The sequence below is a fragment of the Cervus elaphus genome, chromosome 8 (assembly GCF_910594005.1).
Source record: "Cervus elaphus chromosome 8, mCerEla1.1, whole genome shotgun sequence".
In the NCBI taxonomy this organism is placed as follows: domain Eukaryota; kingdom Metazoa; phylum Chordata; class Mammalia; order Artiodactyla; family Cervidae; genus Cervus; species Cervus elaphus.
The window spans coordinates 31,278,167-31,294,880 of NC_057822.1; the positions used below are offsets into that span (position 1 = coordinate 31,278,167).

The 16,714-nt window shown below is 37.9% G+C and overlaps 1 protein-coding gene across 13 annotated transcripts in view; it reads left to right on the forward strand.

The window, feature by feature from the left end:
* The window catches only part of FN1 (fibronectin 1), a 69,477-nt gene that overhangs the window by 10,995 nt on the left and 41,768 nt on the right, over nt 1-16,714 (forward strand). For all 13 annotated transcript variants that reach the window (XM_043910118.1, XM_043910119.1, XM_043910125.1 and 10 more), the window contains exons 8-18: nt 739-918; nt 1,531-1,707; nt 2,758-2,910; nt 4,163-4,291; nt 5,348-5,491; nt 10,508-10,629; nt 13,617-13,797; nt 14,281-14,457; nt 15,255-15,383; nt 15,475-15,564; nt 16,338-16,532. In XM_043910118.1, the coding sequence (XP_043766053.1) occupies nt 739-918; nt 1,531-1,707; nt 2,758-2,910; nt 4,163-4,291; nt 5,348-5,491; nt 10,508-10,629; nt 13,617-13,797; nt 14,281-14,457; nt 15,255-15,383; nt 15,475-15,564; nt 16,338-16,532 (1,677 nt within the window). The remainder of the gene's footprint in view (nt 1-738; nt 919-1,530; nt 1,708-2,757; nt 2,911-4,162; nt 4,292-5,347; nt 5,492-10,507; nt 10,630-13,616; nt 13,798-14,280; nt 14,458-15,254; nt 15,384-15,474; nt 15,565-16,337; nt 16,533-16,714) is intronic.

Below are 16,714 nucleotides of genomic sequence, written 5' to 3' on the forward strand. Positions count from 1 at the left end.
ACCATGGTTGGCGTTTGATATATTTTTTTTCAGTCTTTTTAATCTATGTGTTTTCTTTGCTATAGTGAGTATTAAGCTGCTGTGTATTTTTATCTGTCTAAAATGTTACAGGAGGTTACTTTCTGAGTAAACTAATCCATCCCTATTTAGTACTGTAAATCCCAAAGTTCTGAAGCTTTGTGATGTAAACTTCTTTCAACAACCTGATGCAACTCTTCCAGGGTATAAAAGTGGTAGTAATTGTAGCAATAATAATTGGTGCACTTGACTTTTCCCCTAGTACAGCCTCATGTATGAATTCTTACAGCACCAACAGAGCCGTATATACCCCTCCAGGATCACTTGAGCAGCATCCTTAATTAACCTGTAGTAATATATTGAGTTGGCCAAAAGTTCATTCGAGTTTTTCAGTAACACCTTAGAGGAAAACCCGCATGAACTTTTTGGCCAACCCAATAGCTTTGCAATTGGGAAACTGAGGCATGGCGGCTGAGGTGGTAACTATGGATGTCAGAAGAAGAACTCAGGTGTTGTTCTACCCACAAAAAAATGTGGCTTTCTGAGTAAGGTATTTTGATAACACTATGATCTGGTTAATACTTATAGCTGGTCATACTCATAGTATTTTTCCCCCCCTTTGAGGACACAAGGTCAGTCTCAGTTAAGCTGAAAATAAGGAACAACAGTGAGGGGCAAGTGCAGCTATGTTTACTGAGACCCTTTTGGTTATGCTTGTAGCTGTAACCCAGACCTATGGCGGCAATTCCAACGGAGAGCCGTGCGTCCTCCCGTTCACCTACAACGGCAGGACTTTCTACTCCTGCACGACGGAAGGACGGCAGGACGGACACCTCTGGTGCAGCACAACTTCCAATTATGAGCAAGACCAGAAATATTCTTTCTGCACAGACCATACTGGTGAGTATCCCAAGGGAAAACACAACAGTGAGGAAACCCCATTTCTCAGGCTCCATTTATATTGGCTGGCAAGCTGGGCGTTCCTTTCAAGGCTCCACGTGAGAAGTACCACCTTTGTGTCGTCTGGACCCAAGAGACATGGAACTAGCTTCACAGTTAAAGATCCTCCCAAGTTTGCCAGTCGTCTTGGGAAATGACACCAAGGGAAAAGCCCTCCAGTGCATTTATTTTTGACACATTGGGATCATTATGTGATTAAAGATGCTTGTATGAGAAAATCAGTAGGCGCTCCCACAGGCCTGAAGATGACACAGGAGGCAGGCCTGCGTGCTCTTGCTTTTGTTTTGGCTAAAACCATGATTTATTCAAAGCAACCATTTAATCTTTTTTGGCTGGAAAAATGAGAGCAAAAAGTGGATTTAAATCTGCTTGAAAGGTGAAGGTGAATACACTAAGGAGGCTTAGAACTATATTATTAGACATCTCTTATTCTGAGACACACTCTGAATTAGTTGCAGAAACTTGGCTAGTTTAGTCACAGTAACTCCCCACTGTACATTGGAGAGCTCAGCTGTAGTCTTTTTCTTCTGACATGTGTGTTGTTTTGGACAGTTTTGGTTCAGACTCGAGGTGGAAATTCCAATGGGGCCTTGTGCCACTTCCCTTTCCTGTACAACAACCACAACTACACGGACTGTACTTCTGAGGGCAGGAGGGACAACATGAAATGGTGTGGAACCACGCAGAACTATGATGCTGACCAGAAGTTTGGATTCTGCCCCATGGCTGGTAAGAGGAAGCCCTTGTAGGCATCCGTTTGTGGAGTAAGACAGAAGAATCATGTCTGGCTTACTTCTGTTTCACGCATTAAGACTTTATTATTAGATAGCAGAAAACTTCATGATCTGTATGTAATCAAATATTTAATATATAATTATTCATATGATTTATAAGAATTACATAATTATTCAAAAGTATAGGAATTATATAATTGCTTATATGATTTTTAAATCCCACTGAATAAAGGTACTTTTTAAAAGTCTGGAAATACACTTTTTTTTTTTAAACAGGTGTGTCTTTTGTAAAAAACACACAACTGAGTAGCTTAAAACATTGAAGTGACTGCTGCAGTCACAGATCTGCAGTGTTAACATACAGCTTTAGAATAAGCTCTATCACTTATTAAACACCAAAATGACCCAGACTCTGTATTTTCCAATCAATAGGGATCTTGTCTTAAAAGGCGGTGCTCTAGTTTGCGTAAATGAAGAAAGGAGAACCAATACCTTTTGTTTTCAAATTTCGAGAGCCACTAGACTGACTACAGTTGATTTTCTGATAGTAGAATTAAGAATCCATGTGCTTCTGTCAAGTGTGAATATGAGGCAATGGAACATCAGAAGGAAACTATTAATACCTATGCTTACTTTTATTCCTCTCATTTCAGCAAAAGAAAATTTGGATTTAGAAGGAAAACACATGTTAACTTACAATTCTATACCCATATACATTGTTTCCCTTTGATCTAGAATAAACAAACTAGCAAATATTAGGGGACAGTAGTCAAATCCAGACGTCTAGAACATTGCAAACCCCTTGAATGGGTAGGCATAATTGTGGCTTACATCGCTTAACCATACTGTAATTTTTCCCCATAACAAACCTCATCTTTGGACTATGTTTTCTCTCTCTGGTAGAGCTCAATGAATTTTTGAGGCACAGAAGATTTCCTTCTAAGAGAGTTCTTAGGATCACCAAACCAGACTGATAATATTGCATACATTTCAGCCCTTGTGATCTATTTATGTAGTAATGCATTTCCCTTCTGTTTCCAAACAGCCCACGAGGAAATCTGTACAACTAATGAAGGGGTCATGTATCGCATTGGAGACCAGTGGGACAAACAGCATGATATGGGCCACATGATGAGATGCACATGTGTTGGAAATGGTCGTGGAGAATGGACGTGTGTCGCCTACTCTCAGCTCCGAGGTAATGCTCACTTGTTAATGAAAATAGTTGAGAGGACAGAGAATACAGAGAAGCAGACTTCTTTGTGAAAACTTGTGCTTTACCAAAAGCAGGAAAAGTATGCAATGCCACTCCATTAGTCTGCTCTGTTGGATAGATTTTGCATGTTAGACAGCTAGTTAAGAAAATCTGGCAGAGCATTTCTAAGATTCTGAAACATTCCCGGGATGTAAGTACTTAGGCTGAGCCAAAAAGATGACTTCAAAGAATAGAACATGATCACTTGATATCACTTGATCCTTTTAGCTGGTAGTTATGCTGTTGGATTCTTGTCTAGAAAAGACGGGGCAATTTTTGTAAAGAAAAGAGACCATGCTATTCTAAAATCAGATCTTGGCAGATCTCCTTTATTTAATTCAAGGAGACAAAGACATAGAGACTTATTTCTTTTGTTCACTCTAGTTTTCCCCCTTTGGACCCTGGTGTATGATATAACGGTTGTTGATCTATTAAAACTATTTTAGTGTTTCTATTTCTTTGGTTTGAAAAATAAGCCTTAGGTAGAGCTCTGGGCTAATAAATAGTCCATGTAGCCTCTGTGTTGACATTGGCCTGGACTTGTTCTCCTTTTATGGTGCCCGATGGATGACACAGTCCAGGTCTAATGATAATTACATATGATGTTGCAGAGCTGAAAAGGACACTAGGAAGGCATCCAGACCAACTCCTCATTTTACAGAGGAAGGAACTGAGACCCAGAGAGGGAAGTAATTTCTTAGGATCTCAGCAAGTTAACAACAGAGTTGGCCTGCTTTTGTTGTTGTTGTTGTTAACTTTCCAAATGTCACTTATGGTATTCTTTTTACACATTCCAAGTATCTCCCTAGCCCTGCTATTCCAGAGATGAGACCATCGCATCATGCTGGGTATCCTATTAGAATGTTTAATCTGCCTCCTATTTATTGTAACAAGCAGAGATCTAAAGGTCATTTTGAACCCAGCAAGAACTTGTTCCGAAAGTTAAAATTTGTTGTATATACTTGGATCTCTAATCTGTCCAAGTTTTAAGAGAGAATTTTTTTTTTTTTGCAAGAAGTGTAGTACTGACTAAGCTTTGGAAAAAAATGTTTATGCTATGCCAGTAGAAAAGTTATTTTAGTGGAAGATGTCGCTACTTAAGTGGAAGGAATTATATGCTTCGAAAAGTGTAGCTTCTTTTATTTCATCAGTGAAACTTAAAAATTCTCCACCCATCCCACTGTTTCCTAAACAGATCAGTGCATCGTCGATGGCATCACTTACAATGTGAATGACACATTCCACAAACGCCACGAAGAGGGACACATGCTGAACTGTACCTGCTTCGGTCAGGGCCGGGGTCGGTGGAAGTGTGATCCTGTTGGTAAGTAGCCTCGTGTCTCTAGCTGGATTTGAACACTGAGTAGAGCTAGCAAATTTCAGATAAGGAGAGTTCTTTGATATTACTTGATTGAAACTGGCTCTGGACTTTGATCATGGCCTGCAGAGAGCTTGGCAAAGTCTTTTCTCTAATCTTGGACCAATATCTAAACTTGAGAGTGGTAGTCATTGATTTTTGCTGAATTTGGTTAACACATGAAGGTTTACTTTAATTGAAACAAATTTGTTTTTTGGTTCTGAATCATAAAGATAATTCATGTCTGAAAGAGAACTTTGCTTTGCTGACTGTGCAATAATGTGGACAAATGATTATGCCAGTAAATATCTCCCTCCCCAATTCCTTATTTTTCTTGGCTGCCCTTTTAATAGATCTAAGCAAATAGTGGGGGTTGGGCCTTAAAAGAGCTGTGTTACCAGCTTTAAGGTAATCCATTAATATTCCTTTACTCAGAGACATGTTGCTCACCCAGAAAACAAACTGATTAGATGAGTTTTTTTGACCTGCGATTGCCAAAGCTGTGAGAGGTCTGAGAGGCTTTCTTAGAAGCTGCTCAGCAAGTTATTCACTAGTTGAAATTTGGCTCAGTTCATTTATATGTAAAATTAAGTCATCCACATTTTATCCACAAAATATCCATGTGATATTTTATCCTTGCTCTTCAAATGGTAAACTGTTTGAATTAAGATGGGTAAAATATAAAATCTAATTTATTTTTCTCAAATTAAGATTCAGGTTGTCAATATATACTGAAAAATAAATCTTAACATTTTTATTTAGAAATGTTATTCTTAAAAAAAAAAAAAAAAAAAGAAATGTTATTCTTTTAGAAAGCTAATTATTCCTCCCAGTGGGTACTTTTTGAACATTAACTGTCCAGTAAGGTATAAGATATGAACAAAACATTTTTGGACTGCTGTATTTGTACGGACAGTTTCAAGTTTTTATTAAAACTAAGAATCTGTGCTCTAGCACACCAAATTTAAATTTGTTACTTTAAGTTTTCAAGACTGCTTAATCTTCTACTTGTGTATATTTTAGATCAGTGTCAGGATTCAGAAACCCGCACCTTTTATCAAATTGGAGACTCATGGGAGAAGTATTTGCAGGGGGTCAGGTACCAGTGTTACTGCTATGGCCGTGGCATTGGGGAGTGGGCCTGCCAGCCCTTACAGACCTATCCAGGTGAGTAGCTTTATTACACCGTGTTATAAAATACACAGCTACATCAGTGTTTATTAATACTCTGAAGCCTAAATTGGTATCTCCTCCTTTTCCCACCCTTTTCTCATTTCACTGTCTAATCATTAATCGAATATTTTTTACTTAAATGGTTTTCCTTTCTCCCCAGTCAAGTAGGAGTAAAAGGCTATGAAAAAATGCCTGCATGTAAATTTGTTTCTTAACATTGTAGAACATTCCATTAGGTTAAAACACTGGCTAAATTTCATTTCTCATCTGTACCTGTAAATAGAAACCATGGAGTAACCGATGCTAGGGGTAAAGGTCAGGATTTTATGTTATGTTTCTTAACGGAAAAATTGCATGAAATACAACACATGATATGTATTCATTCAGTGTTTCATCCAGGCCCTCTTTTTATCAGAATGTTCATGTTTGATCTATTGGAGTCTGGAACAAAATATCCTGGGTCCAGAGTTGAGTAACTTGGTCAGTTCTCTGCCCGTGCTGTTCAAATAGTCGAAAATGTTTATTGCTGGATTTTTTTCAGGTCACAGGACATAATGCCTAGCTGGAGGTGTTATTCATTTTTTTAAAAATTGAATTTAATTTAATTTTTATTGAGTGATGAGTTGCAGTAAGATGGGTTGAATTCTGAAACTAATTTTTAGGCATTGTGGACTTCCCTGGTAGCCCAGCGACTAAGACTCTGCCCTTCCACTACAGGGGGCATGGGTTTGATCCCTAGTCAGAGAAGTTCCACATGCCTTGTGGTGTGATCAAAAAATAAAATTAACTTTTAGGCATCAGTTACTTGAGCAATTACTGAGATCAAAGCCTCTTGGCTCTCTGCTAAGTTAAGATGTGGCCTGTATTCAGAAATAGAAAGAGAGATCGTCAGGACATTGGAATCTGCCTATGACAGAAATCAAGATTCAGTTGACTAAGTCCCTTTTTAATGTGATAAGAGATTTACTGTCATAAAGAAGAAGATATGGAACAGCTTGGCCAAAAACAGTGTTTGCCAAGACATGGGTCCAGGTTTGTACATGCTGCTAAGTAGATAGAAGTCAAGCTTCATTCATTATTTCCTCATCTGTAAAACAGGGAGATTTTAGCTGATTACCTTTAAAGTTCCTTCCAGCACCAACAAACTAATAATCTGTGATCCTAAAAACCATTCATATATACCCTTTCTGAACTTAGAAGAGACCCTTCTCTCCCCTGGCTTCAGACACTGTCTGGGCTGCTGAAGATGACTTAGCTTAACAGGTTCTCAGCACAGATTGACCTGGCTGTTAAACTATATTTTATGGTAGATTTGTGTGTAGGAATCACTTAAAATAATTTTTTTTTGTTCAATAATTTTTAAAGCTCTGCAGAATTACTGTAAGTTCAGAAAGTATATAACTGAAGCTTTTTTTTTTTTAATGATACAACCAAAGGATAGACATTTCTAAAAAATGCTCTTATTGTCTATTTATGGTTCTTACTGGTGTGGTGGTCTTGAAAGTGATTTCCTTCTCAGTGAATTAGAACTTTTTTCGCTCTCTCTTTTAAAGTAATCCTGTTCACATAACATCTTGCTGGAAGCCTATAGGTTGACACGCCAGAGATGAAATCTAAATGGGAGGGAATGCTCCTGTGTTGGACTTTTATGTGTTGACCTTGTTTCTACTCTTCATAACAGAAGAGCCCATTGAGCATAGAGGCGATTTCAGCGGAGAGAAGATTGGCCTCAGTACACAGTCTCGGTCTTATCTGTGTGTTTGGTTTGCTCAATGGTTCCTGCCTGGCTTGTGGGGCTTTCAGAGTGTGGGAAGGATGGCGGAACAACACATCACCAGTCTGTTGTCTCTGAGCCTTGCCCTGTTTGTTCCTCCTACAGAGGATTCAGTAGAGTTGTTCAAACCAACAGAAGATAAGAGGGATTTGGTTTGTCAATAAACAACCAGGAAAGCACAGATCTCAGCAAACTAAATAAAGAAAAAAAGGGCTGAGTTGCAAATGCATAAATGTTTAACTTCTCCAGGGTCACCATTACTGGAAATTATTCATTTGGGCCTTATTTCAAACTGGTTTTGAAAGTGTAGATATTTTGTCATATCTCTCCTTAACTGTTTCATAGTTAGTATGATTAATTGAATAAGAGAGGGAGTCAAGTTTTCACAATGGCATGAGTCATTGTTCAGGTTACTTTACAAAGCTTTACTGATTAACCAGTATCAAAAGGATTATCAGAAGGCTAAGTCTAAATAATGTAAATGATGTCAGAATTTTAAGATTTCTTATCCTTGAATCATATGTAGAAAAAGTGGAATAGAGTGATAGCTGGAATTTAGTTGACCTTACAAATCATGGATAATTTTTTTACTCTCTGAACAAAATTGTGCTAAATGCAAGATATCTTATCCCTGTTTAGTTAAAGGTGAGCTATGGTACAATCCAAACATTAAAAACATAAGGTTTCAAACCAGCACTTGAAATTTTAGGAGAAACCTTATGTTGTTTTGCTCCATCACTGAGTAAAAACCTCTGAGTCGCCTGTTTCTTTTTCCTCCCCTCTTCTTTACTATCCTCCTCCTCATGGACATAGCAGCATGATTAAGCTTAAAAGTAGGCAGTAAAGGTCACTTGTGTTATCTTTCTAAAACTTAATCTTGATAAACATGTAACCATCATAATTTTTTTAAGATTTATTTATTTTTAATTGGAGGATAATTGCTTTATAGTATTGTTTCTGCCATACATCAACATGAATCAGCCATAATCATCATGATCTTTTTTTAAAATTTAAGACTATTTATAAGCAGTTTTAGGTTCATAGCAAGATCAAAAGGAAGGTACAGAGATTTCCCATGTTTCCTCTGTTCCTACACAGCACAACATCCCCTAATATCAACATCCTCACCAGAGTGTTACGTTTGTTACAATCAATGAACCTACATTGGCATTTAATCATCTGAAGTCCTTGGTTAGCTTTAGGAATGACTCTTGATGGTGTACATTCATGGCATCATAAACTTTTTTCTCTCAAAATCATGGTTGTTAAACTAAAATACATATCAGGCATCTCTTTACATAAGGAAATTATGGTAGGATTTCTTTTAAGGATCAATATTTAAACAGCCTTATACCAATTATTATAATATAAAAATGCGATAGTCTATATTTACTGATATATATGGGAGTACTTTAAATAATCACATCTCTAAAATTTTGCCTCAATGTTTGTTTTTTAAAACGTATTTATATTCATACAGATATAATGTTGAAGGGGTTATTTAAAGAGGGTTGTGGAATTGACTTCTGCCAGTTAATTAAAACAAACATGCATGGTCTATGAAATATACGCTTTAGAATTAAAAATTGAGAATTTTATTTATTAATTTTGGTTTTTGTACAGCTTACAAATATGTGTATTAGATGAAATTAAGATTTAAAGAATGTTTATTAGTCTTTAGCCAAACTTTGAATTATTCTCAGCATGGAAGTGAGTATATTATTCTAGAATTTTTGAGTCTATCCAGATATGCAAGTTGTGTATTTGTTCTGCTAGAGAAAACTTTATTTTCAAAGAAAATTTAATAGTGAGGATAATAATTAAGTTTGAAAATCAATATTTTTTCTATGACCTTATGGAAAACTTAAATCTGTTAATAATCTGCTGAACTGCTCCAGCTAACATGCAAAATTTTGCTCTATTTAACAGAATGTCAGTTAGAAATTCTTAGAAATGTTATTACAAGGAACTTTATTTTTATTTCTAATAAGTTGAACATTGATTGACATCATAAAAAAGACAGTATTAGTGTTCTGTTCTGCAGGCATAAATTTTCCATTTATTTAATAATTATCCTAAATAGAATCTACCCCATTAAGAAATTGATTCCACTTCTCTTGTTTGGCCTTAAAAAACAAAAAAAGGCAAAAGAGCCAAAACCACACCCTAAATTTGTTGATAATAGTTTTACACATTAAGATGTGGAAATATTAAATTTAGTATACACTTCAAAATGTCATTTTGTTGATAACTACTTTTGAAAAAATATAAGTTTGATCTCAGCAATTTGACCAATCAGTGGAATGATTTTAGAGCAAACTTCTTGAATAAAAATAAAACATTTTCCCAAACTGATAGGATCTTAGACTGAGAGGATGAGAAATAAAATTGAGTCTTTAATTATTACCTTTGTCTGTTTGTCTAAGATTCTACCCCATTTAGAAATGTGTTTGTTTTACATCATGTCATATGGTCTTTGGAATGTTTTTTCTTTCGTGATGGTAGATTTGTCCTTGATGAAAAGCTCCACAAGCTAGAATTTCCTTCAAAGAAGTCTAGTATAAGGAAATGAAGTTTGTATTCTGTATTACATTATTTGTGTTAGAGTAGTTCCACAGTTTTCTCACAATTATTTGAAAATGGAGAAGAAAGCAAGCTAAGTGGCATTTAAAAAATTATTTTATTTGCTTATAAATAAGTTTGAGTTGCATTTTTCTTGTGAAAGACAAGAATCTATCTGCTAAAAAAGGATTTGTCTCATAGAGAACAGACCTGTAGCTGACAAAAGGAAGGGTGTGGGAAAGGCATGGAGTGGGAGTTAAGGGTTAGCAGATGCAAACTATCATATATAGAATGCATAAGCAACAAGATCCTACTGTTTAGTACAGGGAACTATATTCAATATCCTGTAATAAACCATAATGGAAAGGAATATAAAGAAGAATATATGTGTGTGTGTGTGTGTGTGTGTGTGTGTGTGTATAACTGAATCACATTGCTCTACAGCAGAAATTAACACAATATTGTTATTTGACAGTGATTGATTAAGAAAAAAAGAATTTGTCTCATTGATTTCCAATGTCAATATGTAAAAAATTAACTCCAGATAATTTTTATTGTGCTCCTATTTACTGATAAGCAAAACTGTCTTTAATGATGGCCATCCATGTGCACTAAATTTTAAGTTGAAGTAAGGGAATGCTCAAGATCACCAAATCTCATATTTTCATTTTCAGAGGCAAGTGGTCCTGTCCAAGTAATCATCACTGAGACCCCAAGTCAACCCAACTCTCACCCCATCCAATGGAATGCACCAGAATCATCTCACATTTCCAAGTACATTCTAAGATGGAAACCTGTGAGTATCCTGCTCAGAAACCTTGGATATTGAGGCTCTTGATTAATAGATTCTGGGGACTTCCTGGTGGTCCAGTGACTAAGACTTCCTGTTCCCAATTCAGGAGACTCCTGTTCAATCCCTGGTCAGGGAACTAGATACTGCATGTCATATCTAAGAGTTTGTGTGCCACAACTAAAAGATGCCATGTGCTGCAACTAAGACTAGGTGCAGTGAAATAAAGTAAAGTAAATAATTGAATATTTTTTTAAAAGGAGAAGGAAATGAACAGATTCTGAAAATGTGTTTCAGTTTTGGAGCCAGGAGATCTGATGAACTAGTCATTTGGCATTGTATTTGTTTAGTGACCAAACAATATGTGGTCAATCTAATTGACATATAGACTTAGCTTTCTTTTGGTATTTAGGTGAACTTAGCTCCTCATGTTAGAAACATCTTGTTTGTGAGGACTTAGAAATGATAATGCTTAAAATTTTTCTTACCCAGCACGGGAAGAGAATCTAAAGTTTTTAAAAGTCTTGCAACTCCATCAAAGGGAAAGAAAATTACTGGTATCATTTTCCGTGATTTGTAAAACAAAATAGCTAAGTTAATATCTTTCTTTTTTGGTTCACTTTTTAAGTGATTATTTTGACTTTTTTTTTGACCACGCCACATGGTCTGAAGGATCATAGTTCCCCAACCACGCATTGAACCCAGGCCATGACAGTGAACACCCCAAGTCTTAACCAGTAGACCTCCAGGGAATTTCCATGATCATTTCATAAAACCTTACTTTTTAATCTTTGCAGTTATTTGGATAGAAGGGAGAGATGATGAGAGAAAAGTATAGATGAGGGATAGTTAGTGTATTTAATGAATGACTTTGTGACTGCCTACTAATCATCTAGAAATTGAAGAAACCTCACTAAGGAGGATATTGATCTATTAAGTCTCACTAAGGAAGATATTGATATATTAAGTTGTAGTTTCTCTTACCCTCTCAGGTCTGCCCTTATATCTCTCCAAAACGTATGACATTAATTTGAGAAACTATTTAAGCACAGGAGAAAAATGCCCATTGTAAATCACAGCTATTGGTTTCTAGGAACTAAAAAAGCAAAGCAAAATAAAACATTTGACCAGCTCATGCAATTGTATTAGATTCTTTTTGAAAAATTCAAGTTGTTGAAATCATTCTTTTTCTTCTCTCACCTTTTTTTTTGTTAATGTCCACAGTATATGTAGCAGTCATTTGCAGAACTTTTTGTCTAATGATGTCAGTCGATGGGATGAATATATTTCCTCTCTAACACTTTCTTATCTCTCATTTCTCTTCACTGATTTTATTTACTATAAACTTAACTCTGAAGTATGTGTGAGACCACAGTAATAAGGGATAATTGCACATAGGTATAAAATGTGTATAAGGGCTTCCCAGGTGATGCTAGTGGTAAAGAAGCCACCTGCCAATAATGGAGACTTAAGAGATGCGGGTTCAGTCCCTGGGTCGGGAAGATCCCCTGGAGGAGGGCATGACAACCCACTCCAGTATTCTTGTCTGAAGAATACCATGAACAGAGGAGCCTGGTGTGCTACAGTTCATAGGGTCACACAGAGTCAGACACGACTGAAGCGACTTAGTACACACATAAAATGTATATAAGTTAGAAAGTCTCCAAAGAGTGGAGGTTATTTCTTCGAGATTTTTTTAACACTTTTGGGTTTTTCTTTAATATTTGTCACCTGAGAGTTTATTCTTGAGTATTTTCTTCTAATAACAAACCAAAAAAGTTCACATTGAATGAAAGGCTTACTATTAAATCTGAGCTAATTATAATGACTAATTTACTGTTTTTCACAAGGTGTTTAAATGTAAACAGTACTAGGATCACTTTCATTTATTTAAAAATTATAAAGGGACACTTGAGTATCTGAATTATTGAGGAACTGGTTGATTGGATAATTTTGTAAAATCACTGGGTATTAAAAATGTATTTTGATTTATATTAGTGTAGACTATTTATTGGAGAAGGAAATGGCAACCCACTCCAGTGTTCTTGCCTGGAGAATCCCAGGGACAGAGGAGCCTCGTGGGCTGACTGTCTGTGGGGTCACACAGAGTCAGACATGACTGAAGTGACTTCGCAGACTATTTATACTTAAAAAGATCTTAACTTGTTTGAAGTAAGGATGTTTCTTTTTTACACATTTTATTGCCATAATTTTTGCGATCCATGATATATTAATAAATTCGGACAGGATGTGAAAACATGAACTGGAGACAAAGATTAAATAAACTGAGATCACATTCTTCTGCAGTCTTGCCCAAAGTTGGCTAACCACTTTTGATGGAGTAGTTCATATCCAAGAATGAGTCATAAAACCAGAGCAGTGTTAAGCCTCATATGTGATGGTCCCGCGAACTGAGTCATGAAAGAATATTATGCCTTTGCTCTGTAAGAAACTTGGTTTGTATCCCACTAAATAAACATAGACTATAAAGCCTTTTCCCACTTCAGAGAGGAATATATCCCAATTCATTGTGGAAATTTAAAAATTGGGAAAGGCAAAACTTGGGTTATCACCTTGGATTGCTGTTATTAAACTGAACAATTAATCTGGCAAAAAAGAAGGTGCCCAGGGCCTCCCATTGTGTAATTGGGCATGTCATGTAACTCTGTTTCTTCATCTGTAAAATCAGGACGATAATACCACTAACTTGGAGGAGGGAAGAGATAAACCTTAAATAAGAGAATGGAAGGAAAACAGCACGGAGCATAGTACATAGTAAACCATCAGTAAATATTAGCTTTAATAATCATTATTATTAACATTAACAAATTCTGCCACAGGTTTCTATTCTGATCCCAACTTTCCATGATTTCCCCCTCAAACGGAGCTTCATAGGCTCCTCGTTCTTCTTTGAAGAATGCTCCACATGATCTATCAGCGTTCATCTTTGTAAATTCTTGTGTGATCTTTTTTTTTTCCACTTAAATTTTTAGAAAAATTCTCCAAACCGCTGGAAAGAAGCTACCATTCCTGGCCACTTAAACTCCTACACCATCAAAGGCCTGAGGCCAGGTGTGGTATATGAGGGCCAGCTTATCAGCGTCCAGCACTATGGCCAAAGAGAGGTGACGCGCTTCGACTTTACCACCACCAGCACGAGCCCAGCGGTGACCAGTATGTATCCCAGCGGCCCGTCCATCTGTGCCTGGCTTTCTCAGAGCTGGGCTCCCCACAGGAAGTGCTTTCCTTCTCGATTCGTATTCTTCCATGGATGAATATGAATACCCATTTTTATTTTGTTTCGTTGCGCTGGGTCTTCACTGCTGCGCTGGCTTTCTCTAGTTGCAGAGAACTGGGGCTACTCTCTGTTGCGGCGTGTGGGCTGCTCATTGTGGTGGCTTCTCTTGTTGTGGAACATGGGTGCGTGGGCTTCAGTCGTTGTGGCACATGGGCTTAGCCCCCTGTAACATGTGGGGTCTTAGTTCCTGGTCACAGGGATCAAGCCCATGTCCCCTGCATTGGCAGGTGGATTCTTAACCACTGGGACTAATGGGGAAGTCCGGCACCTACATTTTTTTTTTTTTAATGGTATTTTACAGATGATGGTAGTAAGTTTTATCGATGGCTGAAGGCTCTTTGCCCTCTCTGTGACTCTAGGCAACACTGTGACTGGAGAGACCACACCCTTGTCCCCTGTTGTGGCCACCTCTGAGTCGGTGACTGAAATCACAGCCAGCAGCTTTGTGGTTTCCTGGGTCTCGGCTTCAGACACTGTGTCTGGATTCCGGGTGGAGTATGAGCTGAGCGAAGAGGGAGATGAACCACAGTACCTGGGTGAGCTCGATGTGTTGATGTCCGGCTGCTGGGAGACTCTGCTGGGGGTGGGACTGGGCGGTGGGAGTGGGGGGGCATCCACGCCGGTGGCCTGGGAAGTTTGGAACTAGTTGACCCTCCAGTGTGAGGACAGAAAACAACTGACCCTTTTGAGAACCGACCTGGGTTTTTCCTGAACTGTGCTCACTTTCCTGGTCCCTGGTGGGAGCTGTGTTCTGTGTTAGCCTGGGCACAGCTCCACACAACAATAGTGTGTTCTTCCTGGAAGTAATTGCCAGAATGGGGACTGTTAGCTTTGGGAGAGACACAGTACCCTTATTCATGCTTTTCGGATTCTCATGTTTAACGGACTTTTAAAAACTTTATTGTGGAGAAATATACACACTGAAAAGTACACAAATCATAAACATAGAACTCAGTGAATTTTTATAAAAAGAACACACCCACGTGACCAGGACCCAGATCAAGAAAAAGAATATCCCTCCTCCCCTATCCCCCAACATCCCTCACCCATAACCACTACTTAGACTTCCAACTACAGAGGACAACATTTACAAATTTGGGGGTGGTTTAAAATTGTATATCCTTAGAGAAAATATCTGGGAAAAGGGGAAAAAATTATCTCATAGTGCATTGATAATTACTGACTATACATTAGTACATTTCTCTATAGTTTTCTTCCTTCATTCCCCCCACCCCCATGAATATATAGTTTTAGAACTATCCTTCTCATAGGTTATGGAGTCATTAGAGGGATTGGTATGCGCTGATAGTAACCATCCCCTTTTATTTCAAAGATCTTCCCAGCACAGCCACTTCCGTGAACATCCCTGACCTGCTTCCTGGCCGAAAATACACTGTGAATGTTTATGAGATATCCGAGGAAGGAGAGCAGAATTTGATCCTGTCTACCTCACAGACAACAGGTACGCGTGGTGTGAAAAGACTTTTTTCCCCCTGTGAAACAGACCTGTAGCAGTATTTCCTGTTTTTCTCATTTCTTCCTTTCTTTGTTAGCACCTGATGCCCCTCCTGACCCTACCGTGGACCAAGTTGATGACACTTCTATTGTTGTTCGCTGGAGCAGACCCCGGGCGCCCATCACAGGTCAGCTTAGCTGCCTCTTCTTGGCTCCTATGTTAATCTTGATGCCGTAGGAGGTGAGGGAGTGGACTCTGATCTATGAGCAGGCAAATCACTTATATCTCTATTGTAATTACTGGACCAGAGTAGATGTATGTGTGTCTGTGTGTGGTATTAATTAAGTCTTACAGCCTTACCTTCTTATGAATAATTTCCTCTTAAATATGTCTTAATTAACCTATTTCACACAAGCGTGCACATACACAATCACACGGGCACAAACCTCATGGATTTATTAAACCAGGCATTCCCATGATAGAAGAGGGGTAATTCTTCTGAAAACCTCACTCTGAGACTTATTCTTAGAGGCAGCTGAGATGCCTTATTAGCTCATTAGGTGACTTAACTGTTTCTGAAGTTCTTAAAAGACACAGACAGGCTAGACAACTCCAGCTCAGAGTGGTTCCTTGATTGCTCCCATCATCTAGAGCTCAAAGAAAAGAAATCGATTTAACATGAATATTTTCACCTCCTGGCTTCTCTAGTAGACATTTGTTAAGGATCTCGGTCTTCGAGGATGATATTTATTATTAAAAAGCTTTGCATGACTATTCTTATTTTGTCTTTGGGCTGAATAGTCCTTATAAGAAGTAGCACTATTGAATGAGTCCAAAAGAATTGCTCACTCTTCAAGAGTGATCCACCAAGATGCTAAGGGCTATTAGGAAAGGGGGATTTAGGCCTTTTGAAACCTGTGTTTCATCAGTATGTTTTATATTTTTCTCCTGAATCTGCAGGATACAGAATTGTCTATTCCCCATCCGTAGAGGGTAGTAGCACAGAACTCAATCTTCCTGAAACTGCCAACTCTGTCACTCTCAGTGACTTGCAACCTGGTGTTCAGTATAACATCACCATCTATGCTGTGGAAGAAAATCAAGAAAGTACTCCCGTCTTCATCCAGCAGGAAACCACTGGAGTCCCACGTTCAGGTAACCTAAAGATGCGTCTGGTGCTATCTTACCTCTTAAGGCTTAAGAAAGTCACATCTTGGACCTCCCTTTTGCCAGAGGAACAAAACCAACCTTGGCTTGTGTTCATTCCATGAGCCTACTAGGGACAACCAGACATGTAAGATCAAAGAATAATTGTCTCTTTGGGGGGGTTATTTTGT